The sequence below is a fragment of the Ammodytes marinus genome, assembly GCF_949987685.1.
Source record: "Ammodytes marinus genome assembly, chromosome: 15".
Lineage (NCBI taxonomy): Eukaryota > Metazoa > Chordata > Actinopteri > Uranoscopiformes > Ammodytidae > Ammodytes > Ammodytes marinus.
In genome coordinates, this window is record NC_137219.1 from 14,541,965 (window position 1) to 14,557,823 (window position 15,859).

A 15,859-nucleotide genomic window follows, 5' to 3' on the forward strand; every position below is an offset into this window, starting at 1 on the left:
CTCAAGTTCACGAATCGGTTTGGGACTTGTTACTCAAACACAGCAAGAAGTAGCGCTTTCTACCGTTTAGTTCACCTCGTGGAAGGCTGAACTACCTCTTTATTTTTGACATTATTTAGTTTGTCAGCGTAATATTACAGTGCATATCGGTTGAGCATCAGCGCACCACCAGGGGTGACTGTGTGCTGCTAACCTCAACTGCTGGCGTTAGCTGGCTAGCTTGGTAGTGGCAAACTGCACAGCTAACCGATGGCATGCAATCAGGAAACGTAAGCTAGCTTGCTTACAAGGCTGTCCGGCGTTAAAAGACTTTACATGCTCATACCACTTCCAAATATTAAACGACTTCGCTAATTAACAGTGGCAAGCAAGCGGCTAGTTAGCTGAAAGATTAAGCAACTGCCTAAAGTACGTCAACGAGAGGGGCTGTGGTGAGCTAGCATTTACTAACCTGTAAATTTTAGCAAAGTTCCCCCCGTGAATGTGTGTCCTCCTTAAAAACTAGCTCGGGCAGTTTTCCATTATCGGTCCGTCAGCTGGAGAAGGAGTAGTTTTTAAAGCAAGGTGACAGGTGACAGGCACAGCTGGACTCACGTTGAGATGTTCCTGGTGTTTACTCTCTCAGTCTCCAGGTTGAACTGACTGCACACACCCAGGATCCAGGAGACTGGTGCTGCCTTCAGGAGCCCCTCGGAAAATATCCCTCCCGACTGTCGAATCACAGTCCGTCCTGACTTCACGTGGTTCTTGCGCCTTTTCAGTATCGATTAACATGCAAATGATCTTTAAAAAAACACAAGTTTTCAGTATCGATTAACATGCAAATGATCTTTAAAAAAAACAAGTTCGTCGAATTTGAAATGTCAGACAATAACGAAATGCCCATTAGGCTATTATAGCGTCCCGGATGTTTGTTTGTTTGGTCTCAAATTCAAACGTGTTCACTTTCAAATTAACCAGAAAAGCAGAAACCCTTCACATTGGAGAGACTGGAGGTAGCAAACATAGGCTATAGCATTAAAGCTGAAAAAGTGCTAGCCTAATTATTACAATGAATCTATATTCAATTTATTGGGTAGGCTAATTTATTATATCCTGTTTAGTTTGTTTGTTGTATGACAAGTTTCTACTTTACGTACAAAGAAAAACACAAGGTCGAGACTCCGAATATAGGCGCCCAGAAAAGTTAAAATGTAGCCTACTCTCTTTCTCTCGCGCGCGCGACAACTATTAATTTAATTTACGTTAATCTTTCCCCCTGCACATCTACAAACTGTTTGAGCTGTTCATAGAGGTTCAACGATATTTCCGACAGGCAGTCTAAACGGGATGCGGTCAGAGAAGTTCAGTCTGTACTGGTGTCGGACCGGTGTGTCCTGGCTTTATGGTATAGTGCAAGAATCAACTAAATTGAAGACAAAATGTCCGTGCAATCCAACTGCAGTTTTGCTAAATGAACTGATCTAGCATCTGTAGGCCTATTGCAGCTTGCATAATGACAACACCCGACCTCAATCAATGGTCTGCTGTCTTCATCACCGCAATAAGTACAGAATAAACCGGTAATTTCAATGGGCGCAATTACAGAGAAAAATGTCCCAGTGGCGCCATCCATTGTAAATCCATACAACACGCATGCCCCAAATGTGCAGCAAAAACGAAGCACACGCCAGCCAGCAACGAAATATGTGAAATGCAAGCTATGTAGGGCTACTGTAATGTAATGTGTAGCCTATGTAAAATATAAGCCTATAGGCCTATTTAGAAAAATATATTTCTGGAACAATAGTTTATGGGTAGCCTATTTAGCCATACTGAATGTAACTAGCGTATCAACTTAGGCTATGTATAGGCTACATTTCGGTTATTCAAGTAGGCCTTGTATATTATTTTATGATTAGGCTATGGCCTAGGCCTATTTATTTAGTAGCCTATTTCTGACTGAGTCAATGGAACTCCTGACATAAACAGCATTGAAAATATTTGAATGAATTACCATGACATTTTTAAAAGAACAAAACAAAACAAAAAAGGAAATATTTCAAAAATACACAAAAAGCACCGAATCTGTTCAAGTGGCTGGACGTATGGTCAGACAACCGGTTTCAAGCTCTTTTCCTGATAGGCTACCACCAGGACAGGTAGGCTATGTATGCTATAGATCACATCCTCAAACTTCATAACGTTTAATGGCCTCTTTCTATTATCCTTGTGTGTAAAACATGTTTGGATTTTACCTTAGGCTATTGAAAATATTGATTGCAATTCACCTACAAAAAGGTGAATTGCAGAGCAATTATTTTCTTTTGTGAGAATATTTTAGTTTATATAGGCTAGCCTATTTTTTTTACAAATAAAAAACGATTAACAGTTGATTGACTTATAGTGGGCTATAGGCCCTACTTGACTGATGAGTCTTAACATTATCAACAGGCGTAGGTTTAATGAATAGCCTGGGCCTGTTGTTAACGACTCATCAACAGACCACTCAGTCAATCAATCTGCATGCAAGTACAGTTTTGAATAACATGCTCTGGCATTTTTCTATTTTGCAATGTGAACTAAAATCATGCCAGGAAAAAAATGCATTCCTGGGTAGCACTGGCTTGATAGGTCTACCACTTCCCGATAATGGTTCATATAACACACCGCTATGTTAATGGTTCATAAATTGTCTGGTGCGGTCTAGATCCCTTTGGGTTACGAATAAAAAGAAAAAAACAAACAAGAACTTTGGCAGCATTCCATTGAGAAGACGTCTATCAGCGGATTGGATTGATAGCCTATGACAGGAAGTGATACATCAAAATAATTTCCGTAGCAACACTCTGTTACCCATAGCAACGCTGAATTAAAAATGCCGTGATTGGCCAATAAGATCACAACATTTATTAACGCCGTGTAATAGTCATTGATAATAAACATGAATTACAACTTATACTTGTATAAAGAAATAATACCTTGTTTGAGATGGTATTTGAAAGTAAAGTCAATAAAATAAATATATGGAAACCATAGCTTTTATAAATTATTTTTAAATAGCAGCAGGTGGCTTGGGTTAACCATGGACATAGTACAGGCATTTTGTGAGAAAATATGGGTGGACCTCTCAAAAATTGCAACAGAAACCATTTCAACTGTTTTTGACTCATGAATATGTAATTAATAACATACTAAAAGTCTTAAGGAATCCAAGTGGTGGAAAGTTATTTTCTAAGGGGTTTCTTAACCATACCTTTATGTACATTTTCGGCTTCCTAAAGTACTGTTTTATGGTAGAGGGGATATGTGCAAAATTGTTAACCTTTTCAGAAAAGCTTGAAACTTCGTACACTTATACAGTTTGGGGCTCTGAACATTTTCAGATATTAAGCCATTGCAAAATTGAATCATGGTTGCCATGGAGACCATTTTACTTTCCGCCATAGCCTAATTATGCATTTTTCATCATAACTCCTGAACCAAACATAATACCACATAACTAGTGATGTCTAACCCTATGTTTTCATGGTCAGGGATTACTATGATACCACACAACATCAGAAACAGTTAAGGTCAATAGTTAAGGGTTAATCCAATGTTATTTTTTTTAAATTTATACATAGGCTACATTCTTTTCTGATATCCACACAAATCGTTCATTACTGTCCATATCAACCGACAACTTTGTTTAACAAGAGATATGGTACAATGCATGTGCAAATAAATGATTAACTATGAAGTCATAATATTAATTTGATTTAACTTTCTTGCCATAAATGTATTAAACGTTTTCAAGATAACAATGTCAAGTTATTTTTGGGTAATTGTTACCTTTATTAGTTAGAGAGAGAGATCAGAACCATATGACCCGACAGCAGACCTGGAACTCATATGGAAAACTGCCATCCTGTTTGTCTCACAAAGGCCAGCATGGTCTATATGATGCAATTTGCACAGCATGGCAATCACCTGGGGAAAACATCCTTTGTGTTTACCCCATTGGTTGATATGAGACGTAGTGACCCTACATGCATCTACTCCGCATGTAAGTTCCTATGTGAACATGCCCACTGCCACAATTCCACCCCAATCATCAAATTTTATCAACCACTGGTGGAAGGCATTTTCTTATGAAAGCAGCTGAGCCAGAGGTTAGTGACTTGGGGGCTTCCACACTGATATTAGTTGTTGGGGTCCATTGGGCATGTTATGGTTGATGCTGGGAAGAGGAAGTGATAATGATTTTCTATGCAGCCGTTGTGCACATTATGACAGGGAAGATGCTAGGATTGGATTTGCATTGAAAGAGTCCTTAATTGCCTGATTCTGCCTGATTGGAAGCCAAGAACCTACCTAGATAACCTTTATTTTTAGATTTTTAGATATTTATGTCAATATCTATTCAAAGTTGGGTGTTTACACAGAGCCGCGGCTCCGCTTAAGGCCATTTAAAAAGCAGTAGAAAAGCTACTTGTGTCTGGGTGTGGTTGTGAAAAGTATTTGGACCCCATGAAAAAACAGGTTGGGTACCTTTTGTAGTTCTTCTACATTCTCATAAACAGCACAGGCTAGTTACTCTGTCATCGTCCTGAGTCTACAAACAGGTTTAAATTATCTCTTCCCATAAAGTAAATTTTTGTGAAAAAGAATTTCCCTTTGGGGACTATAACTTCTAAAGGCTTTGACATAAGTCTTCAGGTTGACACGGCCAGCCAGGTCTGACCAGTTTTTCAGAAACCTGGCCAATTGACCAACCAGCCGAGTGATACCACAATGAAGCTGACAAGCAGCATCATCCTGTTTTAATCATTGTAACCACCAAGATCCTGCGTTCTGTATTGTTTCTAAAAATAAAAATAGACCTTAAAAAGTTCTTAATGAAAAGAAAGATACAAGGCACAAAGAAGTTGGAAATAACTGAAGGAACAGATTTGTGTTCAAAGATTAAGAACTTTTTTGTAATGATATCAGTAATGTTTTCAGTAATTTTGCAGTGATGAGAGCAGAATGAACTAAACCTAAATGTTGCAACCAAAAATAGGCCAACTTTATAGTTTTGAAGGGTAGGTTGGTTTGGTTATTCATGAAGAAAACCGCCTTTTTTTCTTTTTTGTGTGAAGAATTTGTTGTTGATGTTAATTTTTAAGCGTTATTTATTTCAACAATACCACCAAAATATTTCAAATGATTTATTGTCATGTGCAGAAATACAAAAGAGTGCAATATTTGGTGCAGTCAATTAGTGTAAATGTATCTTATACCAGAAACTAGTAGCATAGAAAACGTGCAAATTGTGAAAAAACTTTTAGATCGCTTTAGTGGATACTAAAGAAGAACAATGTCTCTGTGTGAACTGATTATTTTGTAGAGATCTGCTGATCTGTTAAACAATTGTGTGAGTGGGTATTCAAAATAAATTGGTAGGTATGCTGGGCTAAGTCAGAAATGTACGTGCTACTATTGTAAAATAATAAGCCCTTGCTCCCTCAACTGTCCCTGCAAATCCCTGGTTGATAAGATAGTTATTCTCTCTACAAATACATGTATGTGTTTATTGAGGGATGAGCGCACTCACACACATTGATACGAGTAAAGCATGGGTAAGGGGGGGGGGGGGCATTGACTGGAGGTCTTCAGGGGCCCAGCCCAGATACCAATCCTCAAGTATGAAGAACTCTTTGAATTAACTTGAAAAACGTCATGAGATCCAACGCTTACAGGAAATGAGAAAGAAAAAAACATGTCCACGTGCGTTGCTAGTGCCGATATCTTAAGCAACACAAACAGCTTTCATAGCCTCGCCACATTGCAAACTATTCAATATCTATTCAAAGTCGGGTGTTTACACAGAGCTGCGGCTCCGCTTAAGGCCATTTAAAAAGCAGTAGAAAATCAGAAATGTTCAAAATGTTTCAGATTGAGCACAGCGGAGTGCAACTGTTTCAACCATAATCCATCCTATAAACCCTTTGTGTGCCAAATGGTGACAAGATTGGGTTTTGATATTAAACAGTTTTGTGTGGATTATATTTCCTGAGTCGTTCCTGCTCACGGAAAACACATCTAGGCCTACCTGCTACTTGTGTCTGGGTGTGGTTGTGAAAAGTATTTGGACCCCATGAAAAAACAGGTTGGGTACCTTTTGTAGTTCTTCTACATTCTTATAAACAGGACAGGCTAGTTACTCTGTAATTTTCCTGAGTCTACAAACAGGTTTTCAGGGGCCCAGCCAATTCTGTGGGCAGGCCTGTGTGCAGAGGATGTGCAAGGTCCATTAGCACCATCCAGATATTAACCAGAGATCTGTAGGGGGATTCCATGTGGAGTGATCGCCTATGGGCTGGCATGTCTATGGATCTTGAGCAGGTTCTAATGACAGTATGAAAACCAGTGGTGGCATCACAAGATTGCAAGGTATGACATGGCTGCAACATCTGACATGGTTTCACTCCATGCCAGTTTGTGCTGAAGTTAACAACGCACACAGTTCCGAACTATCTCCAAGAAAGACACAATTACAGGGGGTTATGCCGCAGAGGACCCGGGTTCAAATCCAGCCTGGTTAAGTTCTCTGCATGTCTTCCCCTCTTTGCCCCATGTTAACTATGTCTCTCCAAATCTAATGTAGAAAAAAAATATTAGAAAGACACAATTACTGCTTGGATCCAAGCTTGTGCAGTGTCTCGCACCTTTCTATGGCAAAAGCCATCAGAAACACCATTTTGGTTAGCATGGATGGACAAACTACTGCTGAGAACACATTCAAGAAGAGGGGTCGGGTGATCACCATCAGTACAAAGATCCTCAGTGAAGATCGATTGTGAAGCAGTGCAGGTGGATCTTCACCTACTTTTCAAGCGACACATAATTGCTGCAAAAGGTTCACAGGAACTGGGATCCATGTTAAGTATGAACTGTGAAAATTGTGAAAATGAAATTAGAAACCAGTTCGTTTTAAGCCCTTTTGTGAGAAGCTGGCCTCTATAACCTTCTCATGTATAGTATAGCTACTGGGTCCGCCACCTACATCAGCAGGAGCAAAGTATCACAGTCAGCGTCCAACAATGGAAGGGAACAATAGATAAACAAACTCCTCCTCACAAATAGGGATTGTGGGGTGCTTGTCCATATCAAAACTGTCCCACCAACACCTCCACATATACTCTTATGGGTCATCTGATGCACATGCAAGACAGACTGTAACAACTGAAAGTGCATAAATGCAAGAAGCATGGCATTGAGTGCTCTGTTGCATGTGGTACCTGCAAAGGATCTGGGGGTGCAAAATCATCTCAGGTTGGAGATGATGATGAGGAAGATGATGAGGAAAACCAGACTATGTTTGAGAAAACTTGCTCCAATGCTTCATACAAATATTAAATAAACGTAAAAGTTGATCTGAATACTAAGTTGAGTTTTTTTATTAGTCAATTACAAAAGGCTACATTGAAATATGTCTTTTCACATATCCTCTCTCAAGTTACCACACTCCAGAGGGGGTCAGAGGGCAATTCATAGTCATGGTATGCATTGATTTACCCCTTTCACATTGCATTAGTACTGCTCTGGCTGCACTTTGGATTAGTAGTTCTTCTGTGCACCAAAATACTTTCATATTAAAATGTATGTTTATCAGTGCAACAATTTATGTTAATGTGTGCCAGTTTAGCATTCACAAATATTTGTGTTTTTTTTATATTGTTATAGTATTTTACATACATTTAAGCCTATGTCTTTGTTAGAGAACACAATTAAAACTCGATACACAGTGTTTATGCAACATAGGCCCCAATTGTAAAGTCACAGCGATGTTTTTGGATTCTGGGCTTATATTTTCGGAAAAACATTGGATTCACCCTTAACTATTGGCCTTAACTGTTTTTTTTTTGTTTTTTGGGCATTGTTATGCTTTATTGATAGTGCAGAGAGACAGAGGTGAAATGGGGCAGAGAGGGGAGTGACGTGCAGAGTACGACCGCGGGCGGGAATCGAACCCGGATCTGCTGCTGGGCCCGGCCAGGGGGGGACGCCCTACCAACTGAGCTAAGGGCGCCCAACCTTAACTGTTTCTGATGTTGTATGTGGTATCATAGAAATCCCTGACCATGAAAACATAGGGTTAGACATCACTAGTTATGTGGTATTATGTTTGGTTCAGGAGTTATGATGAAAAATGCATAATTAGGCTATGGCGGAAAGTAAAATGGTCGCCATGGCAACCATGATTCGATTTTGCAGTGGCTTAATATCTGAAAATGTTCAGAGCCCCAAACTGTATAAGTGTACCAAGTTTCAAGCTTTTCTGAAAAGGTTAACAATTTTGCACATATCCCCTCTACCATAAAACAGTACTTTAGGAATTCGAAAATTGACATAAAGGTATGGTTAAGAAACCCCTTAGAAAATAACTTTCCACCACTTGGATTCCTTAAGACTTTTAGTATGTTATTTATTACATATGCATAAGTCAAAAACAGTTGGAATGGTTTCTGTTGCAATTTTTGAGAGGTCAGGTTATATAATGCCTGGACTAACATGTCCATGAAAGAAACCCAAGTTGTTAACCAGTAAATTACGTCACTTCCTCCGCGTGGTCTAGTCGGCCCAAACTCCCGCCCGGAACAGTCGTAGGCCAGGCCTATGTCAACACTACTGTTGTTGTGCGTCTCAGACTAGTCTCGCAAAGCCAGACCAAACTACAGCAAGACAGACCCTCAGACTTGCTGTGCTTATGCCTGTGCCTTTGTCTCTGTGTCCCGACCTTTAATTCCTTTCACCAGAATGGCAGAGAACAAAGACAACGTGGAGATTGGCGATGTGCTAGCCAGCCAGGAGGAGCTGGAGGCGGCTATGTGTGTGCTGGCTGGAAGCGACCCAGATAACTGCTCCTATTCCCGGGTAAGAAAATCATCTGCTGCGCGTACCTGCGGCCATCGCCTTTAACTCACTGTGTGCTTTTGTGCAAACACAAGTACTGCAGTTTTAGGTTTTGTGACTATGTGCTCATTGTGAATTCGTCTCTCAAGCAAGCTGGTAGTATTTTTGTTTGTTTTTGTTATCATACTATCTTGAAAATATGGGGTTTGTAGTTCTTTAACTTTTTGGCCTATAGTGAGACTATGATGAATGATGATACATTTTTTCTTGGTAGCTTATCTCTGCAGTATTTCAGTATCTAACCTGTCTAACTAATGAAGACCCAAATGCACTAACTCCTTGTAACTATGTTATTTGGTGGTTAAACTGAAATATGTGTCTGAAAGGAGTTAGACATGTCTGTCCATTATTTACAGGGGTCATGTCATCAGTAATATACATGCACTGCTATATATTTATACCTCCTGTCTGTGTATATTATTACAGGGCTATGTGAAGAGACAAGCTCTGTTTGCCTGCAACACCTGTACTCCCAGTGGTGCGGACTCTGAGCCTGCAGGAGTTTGTCTGGCCTGCGCCAATAAATGCCACGATGGACATGATATCTTTGAGCTGTATACCAAAAGGTATTTCATTCAAGGTTTTGTGCGTGTCGGAAAGTAAACTGTTAATTAATTTTGTAATCTAACACTTTGCTTTATCGTCTCAAGTCCTTTCCATAATTGACTCATCTTTCTATTTTTCCGTTGCAGAGATTTTCGCTGTGATTGTGGAAATAGCAAGTTTGGTGAATTCCAATGCCAACTTATTCCTGTGAGTCCTTTGGTTTTCAATACCATTTCAAATGAAATCTGTCCCACCCAGCATGCCTGGTATGCGGGCCCAGATTTTTCTGAATTTATTGCATCTCTTGTGTTCACAGGCCAAAGATGAGAAAAACATAAAAAATCTCTACAATCACAACTACAATGGCTGCTACTGCTCGTGTGACCGGCCGTACCCAGACACAGATGAACAGGTACTCTCATTTTAGTTGATCGCTGAGCTCCCATGTTAATTCCCAGGATTTGAATGAAATCTGCTGTTTGTGTTATGTCTGTCATCTGTCACTTCACTAAGTGCTTTTGAAAACATCACCCATTAGGCCAACGAAGACGAGATGATTCAGTGTGTCATCTGTGAGGACTGGTTTCACAGCATGGTAAGCATAAGTCATGGTTTCATAATCACGATTTTTTCTGAGCACTTGTTTCATTCTAATTTTACATTTTCTCGGCACAAGAATTCATCTTCTCATTATGTGGTCATTTTTGTTTGTTTGTGACAGCACCTGGGCTGCGCTGTAGTGGAACCTGAGGAGCTGCAAGAGATGGTATGCGAGACCTGCATGGACAAGGCACCTTTCCTGTGGACGTATGCTGGCCACTTTGCAGGTAACTAATTATGCCGAGTGGCTTGTAAAAAGAAAACCCCATATGTCTTACTTTGCAAACATTTAACAGTAAAATACAGAGTCATTTTATCTACCCGTCTCTCTGCTTTAGTAACACCAGTGGTCGACATCGAAGACGCAGTACTGGAGGTTGATGTCGAGGAAGGAGCGGAACAAGAAGTAGCAGTAACGGAAGAAAAAGAAGTAACAGAGCAATTGGAAGCCTCAGAGCCCTATCTAAGTAGGGATGACAACTCATCCAACAGTGCTGAGTGCACAACACAGGAGGTGAGAAATGTTACTGTGCCTCCGTTACTATGTTTGCATAAAGGGTTTTCCCACATGCAAAGCTAAAACCGATAGTGGGGAGTTAAAGGAAACAATGTAACCTACTCCGACTCCTTATCGGGGACTGGTGCTGACTTATGTTACATCCACTTCATCGGACAACTTAAGACACTCGTATGATCAGAGAGTTGATCGTGAGTTAAAAATACTGTGCAATGATAATTTAACACCATATACTTAAAATAGTTTTTAATTATTATGAAGCGTCATTATGTAATTGGTTTGGTTTTGGTTAGTATTTACTCATACTATGAACATGGTTAATTAAAACATGGTTAAATAAAAGCATTAGTGTTTAGACTATTAGGAAAAACATTCTCTTATCCCAGGTTAATGTAATTGTCTTTTACAAGCTATTAAAAAATTATTTGTTTTCAGGAATGTTTGGTATTTATTGGTAAAACGCCTGAGATTTGTGAGTTAGGAAGTTTCTGTAATATGGCCCCTGTAATATAATTAAGCCTGCTTTGTAACTCCGGCTCATTTTGCAGATGATTCTTTGTTGCCACCAGATGGCGCTAGAGTGTAATGAGCAGATTATAGAGCAGGCGCCAGCTCCTGTTAGCGTGCTTTCCTCTCCTCTGGGTAATTAGAGGAGAAATGACCCATGAGACACTGCCTCTGCTGCTCTGTAGACGGCTTTGGCCAGGCTTCATAGGACAGCTTTACTGTAAACTGGTGCTTTTCATCGCCCAATCATCTCATCGCGTCGCTCGCCTCAAGACTGATGAGTCTGCAGTGCTGTCTGCCGAGATATTTTTACAAAGCCCTTGTTGTTTTATCATCCGCTCCCTCTGCCACCTGGTTTAAACACAATAACTCACTCCATCCCCTGTCACTGTTTGTGTCACAGGAAGAGTCAAACAGGAGTTCCCGTTGCAAACGGACCCACGATGAACTGACAGACAGCACCGCACAGGCGACGGCCAAGAGTCAGGGGTGCAAGCTGAAGAGGCTGCAGGCCCAGGGGCCGGAGAGGCTGAGACAGGGAGCTGTGTTTTGGCCTTACAGTTGGCGCTCCGAGCTCTGCACATGCACAAGCTGCAAGGTAAACCACAAATACTAACTCAGATTATTAAACTAACCCCTCTCTATGCAAGTCTTGTTCATGTTAAGTGTCAATGAAGTACTTACTTAAAAATACTTTTGTAATGAATGATTCTCACCTGTGTTTGCATCGGGGAACAGAGAGCCTATGTGTCTGCCGAAGTACAATTTCTTATGGATCAGACCGACACCATTCTGGCCTACGAGAACAAAGGCATGGAAGAGCCGTTCGGGCAGCACCCTCTCATGGCATTGACAAACTCCTTGAGCCGTGCGCATCAGCTTGAGGTCATCTACGGTGAGTGTGTAGTTGTGATAATTTTAACTGAAATGTATGGGAGCGGCCATTGATTGAGACTAGGGTTGCAAAATTCCGGGAATTTTCAAAGTTGGAAACTTTCCAAGGGAATTAACGGGAATTTTGGGAATTAATGGGAATTAACGGGAATAAACCAAAAATTTAACAAATTTAAGGTTTGACCTTAACAGTGATTTTAAATATAGTCGGGGGAAATGTATATTTAGCATATTCTTGACTAAATAAACCAGCTTTCATGCTTTCACACTTGAGAATATGTGCTTTTCCTCAATCACATGCACACAGCACACTGCTTACTGCAGGGGTATTGAGGCCACGCCCCCTACATGCACTGTGCATTCCTCCATCACATGCACAGATGATTTCTAGAACCCTGGAGCATTGAGGCTACATTAAGCCCAGAGCACAAGACTTTTGAAGACACACATTTGAACATTTGAACTACATTTAAACCTGCAGTGTGTAGAATTTTGGGTTTTATTTCCTAGCAGATTTTGTAGAAAGTAATTATAATATCCATAAGTATATTTAATTTAGTGCATAATGGCTGAAACAATTTTTTTGAATTAGTATTTTCCCCCTTAGAAAGGGTCTCATATATGTCCATATTTCTGCATATTTTGGACCAAGGCCTTGTGCCGCCATCTTGAAAGTGTCATAGTTGGAATGTCATCAGGTGCATTGTTTAAAATTTAGAATTCTTCTTGTCCTTGAAGGCCACTGTAGCTTCTGTTATTATTCGAAAGGGGTGGGGTTACCTGGGAGTGTTGCATTCTAGAACTTTGTAGAACTTTCTTGATGATGTCATATTACACACTGCACCTTTAAGTTTGAATATGATTGTCCATTAAATTTCCCACAATTTCAAGTCAATTCCCAAAAATCGAATATTCCCAAAATTCCTGAGCGAAAGTTCCCATGGAAAGTTTCCGGTAATTTACCGGAAACTTTCCACCCCTTTGCAACCCTAATTGAGACTAATTAATTGTGTGTACTTCCCCTCAGGTTACAATGAGCTGACAACATCCATCACTGAATTTTTTGACCAGTATGCTGCTGAAGGAAAGGTGAGATGAATATCTTAATTTAAATCTAGTCTGGACAGTTGGAATTATTACTGATCTACTCACAGGCAATGTTGGTTTCATTTATTTACATGACAAAGAATGACGGGAATCCTGTTTGATAATTTTTTCCCCCTTTTAATCAAAACCCCAAACCTTAACCTTTCCCTCCCTCTCTCTTATCAGGAGGTCACAGTGGAAGCCGTACATGAGTTATTTGAGGAGCTGCGGGCCAAAAAGAGACGGAGAACAAGTCCATGAAACTAGTAAATAGGAGGCTGAACCGCCATAGTATGCCTGGATTATATGGTGCTTTGAGAATGAATGTGAATATCTGAAGATTACCTTTTTTCTGTTGAATAAAGGGCTTCATGCTGCAACCAATGGAAATCCTAATGCTTGAACAGTTTACAGTATTATTGAAATTCAGTTATTGTTAAGTATGACATCTAAAGGAGAAGGATTGTGAGTTTTGGGGGTAGTTTAATGTCCACTTTTAAAATTTAATTTGCAATAATGCCTTAACTTTGAAGCTGAAATTGTACTTGACATATGTACAAAATACAATATTTCAGAACTGTATGTTTTAAAAACATTAAATTGCCTTTGTTAATGTCATGAAAGGACTTAACATGACCATGATGCTGCTGCTGCGTCTGAGAATTTGTCTAGTGTTTGATTTTGACTAAGCAAAATGTCAGTGTGTTTAAATCTGTTTAGAGATTTTCTGGTGGTGAACGGTGAAGACAAAACTGTAAAAGAAATGTGAAGAAATGTCTGTTTAATGTGAATTAATGTCTCAAATAAAGTCATGACAAGTTTCTAGAGCACAAAACCCAATTGAGATCAAATTAATTTCATAATATCAAACCAGTTTATTTTGAGGATGCCCAAGTTGCCCACTGTTATGCACCTTTTTGAGGTGACAGTAGAAAAATAGATTCAGTGAAACTAAATGCAACTGAATATCGATCTACAAACATGTTTTCTATGATACCATACAAGTACAATGTACCCGTTATAATTCAACACAAGCAATCACACATTTCAGATGGTTCAATTTAAAAAAAAAAAGGTGCTAAATAACACTATGTACACAAAACGAGCTACATGAGATTTCAAAGAACTGTTTGATGCAGGCTGGTTAGCTGGTAGAAAAGAGCTTGCATAGACATCAAAGTCACTTCTCCAATAAAAGCCCAGCCGCAGGCGGGGGAAGGCACTGACTTCTCTACAGCAAAGAGCAAAACAAGGGCTTTTATTCAATGGAACATTGTCCTGGAAAATAAAACTACCCAATGTGAACATGGGAATCTGGAGTTTTTTGCATTTTTTCCCCATGAAGCATCCTAGTTGGAAAAATGATTTTTCTGCTTGGCAACATAATCACTGTTAAGCCGAAAGCTAATGTCTTCAGATCCTCTACATATTCCTGTTACTTTAAAAGTAAAAGAAAAACAGTGGAGGGGGCAAAAAAAAAAAAAAAACTCTAAACATGGTAATCCACACCACCTACAACACTGAACAAACTGCCCTAATGCATAACATTTAAGAACAAAATAGATTCTGAGACACAATCGTTATGTTTTATACCACACATTCTGAGTGAGATTTCATGACAAAGACAGGTACACAGTGTTGTCCACCACAGTAAAAACACAAACTGTCAACAACCACTAAAATGTGATAGAAACCATTTAAAATCCATCAGAACATGTCAAACTCAATTCGTTATATACATTTTCCATTGGAGATATGAGCCAGCAATCGCCAACCTTTCTTTAACATAAGATTCCTTTTGTTCGAAATTCATTTGTTCCTTTTCCCTTTGGCGAATAGACGTGCGGCTCCTACAGTGCAATGATACTCATTTGTGAGGTGAGCTGTTTGCTGTAACAGGGTTTGTGTGTGTGTGTACTTGCTGGGTTCTGAAGCTACAGCTGCTGCAGCTCTTAACAGCATATTTAACAGTATCAACACTTGCTGTGCAGGTCCGCAACCTCCCATGAGGTGGCGAGATGGAGGCTTGATGTACCTGTATATACATGGTTTTAGCATTTTGGGCGTCAGTGGAATCCACCTCTACCGCCCATACTCAACTGCAGTGAATATGTCCCTTGTGAAAAGAACAGTCACACAAGCAATTAACAGGGGGTTGCGATATATTGACATCATACTTAATTGAATAAAAGGTAGCTAAAACGGAATATTCCAAGCACTGATTAAGGCTTTAGATTTGATTACTTGATCCTATTGGATTAAACAGAACCAATAGGGAGCTCTAGCACATCGAATGCTACACTCGGCGCTCAAGCCTCTCTTATATGTACAAACAGACCTGACTAAAGATGGGGAGTTTACAGTACTGAGATTGTCTAAACACATGTGTGTATCAAAGTTCTCCTCTCACACAGACACGCGCACACACACCTGTTCCAGCTGAAAAACCAACAAAAAACCCCAGCACTTGGATCACAGTACGTCAGTTGCCATGGCACCCCTATATTTTTCACTGTATTTCGGTAATGAACCTGCTTTGCAATCTTCCTGTCTCTCTCTCTCCCCCCCCCCCCCCATCTCTGAAAAACCGTATCTCTGAGCCAGACATTCAGAGGCAATAGTTAAGGCCCCAAACAATTATCAGACTGTGTAACAGGAGAATGACGAGCTCTGATGACCTACTTCCTGTCAGATCCAATTCCTGCTTTGTGTGTGACCAAGCCTTGGCTCGTTACTCATCAGCACTGCAGATCCAAGGCCTGGGGTGGGGAAACTTGTCTGGTGGGGTTG

The 15,859-nt window shown here is 40.0% G+C and overlaps 2 protein-coding genes across 2 annotated transcripts in view; one reads left to right on the top strand and one right to left on the bottom strand.

The window, feature by feature from the left end:
* Positions 1-651, bottom strand: part of itpk1b (inositol-tetrakisphosphate 1-kinase b) — a 28,148-nt gene extending 27,497 nt beyond the window's left edge. The window contains exon 1 of the mRNA XM_080041771.1: positions 452-651. The gene's annotated coding sequence lies outside the window, so the exon portion shown is untranslated. The remainder of the gene's footprint in view (positions 1-451) is intronic.
* An 8,116-nt stretch (positions 652-8,767) lies between these two features.
* Positions 8,768-13,925, top strand: LOC307261795 (putative E3 ubiquitin-protein ligase UBR7). The gene is made up of 11 exons (XM_080042417.1): positions 8,768-8,880; positions 9,346-9,485; positions 9,612-9,672; positions 9,782-9,877; positions 10,004-10,060; positions 10,187-10,292; positions 10,404-10,579; positions 11,493-11,687; positions 11,828-11,984; positions 13,011-13,072; positions 13,256-13,925. The coding sequence occupies exons 1-11, from the start codon at positions 8,833-8,835 to the stop codon at positions 13,328-13,330; spliced, it is 1,173 nt and encodes a 390-aa protein (XP_079898543.1). The 5' UTR covers positions 8,768-8,832; the 3' UTR covers positions 13,331-13,925.
* Positions 13,926-15,859: the final 1,934 nt, after the last annotated feature.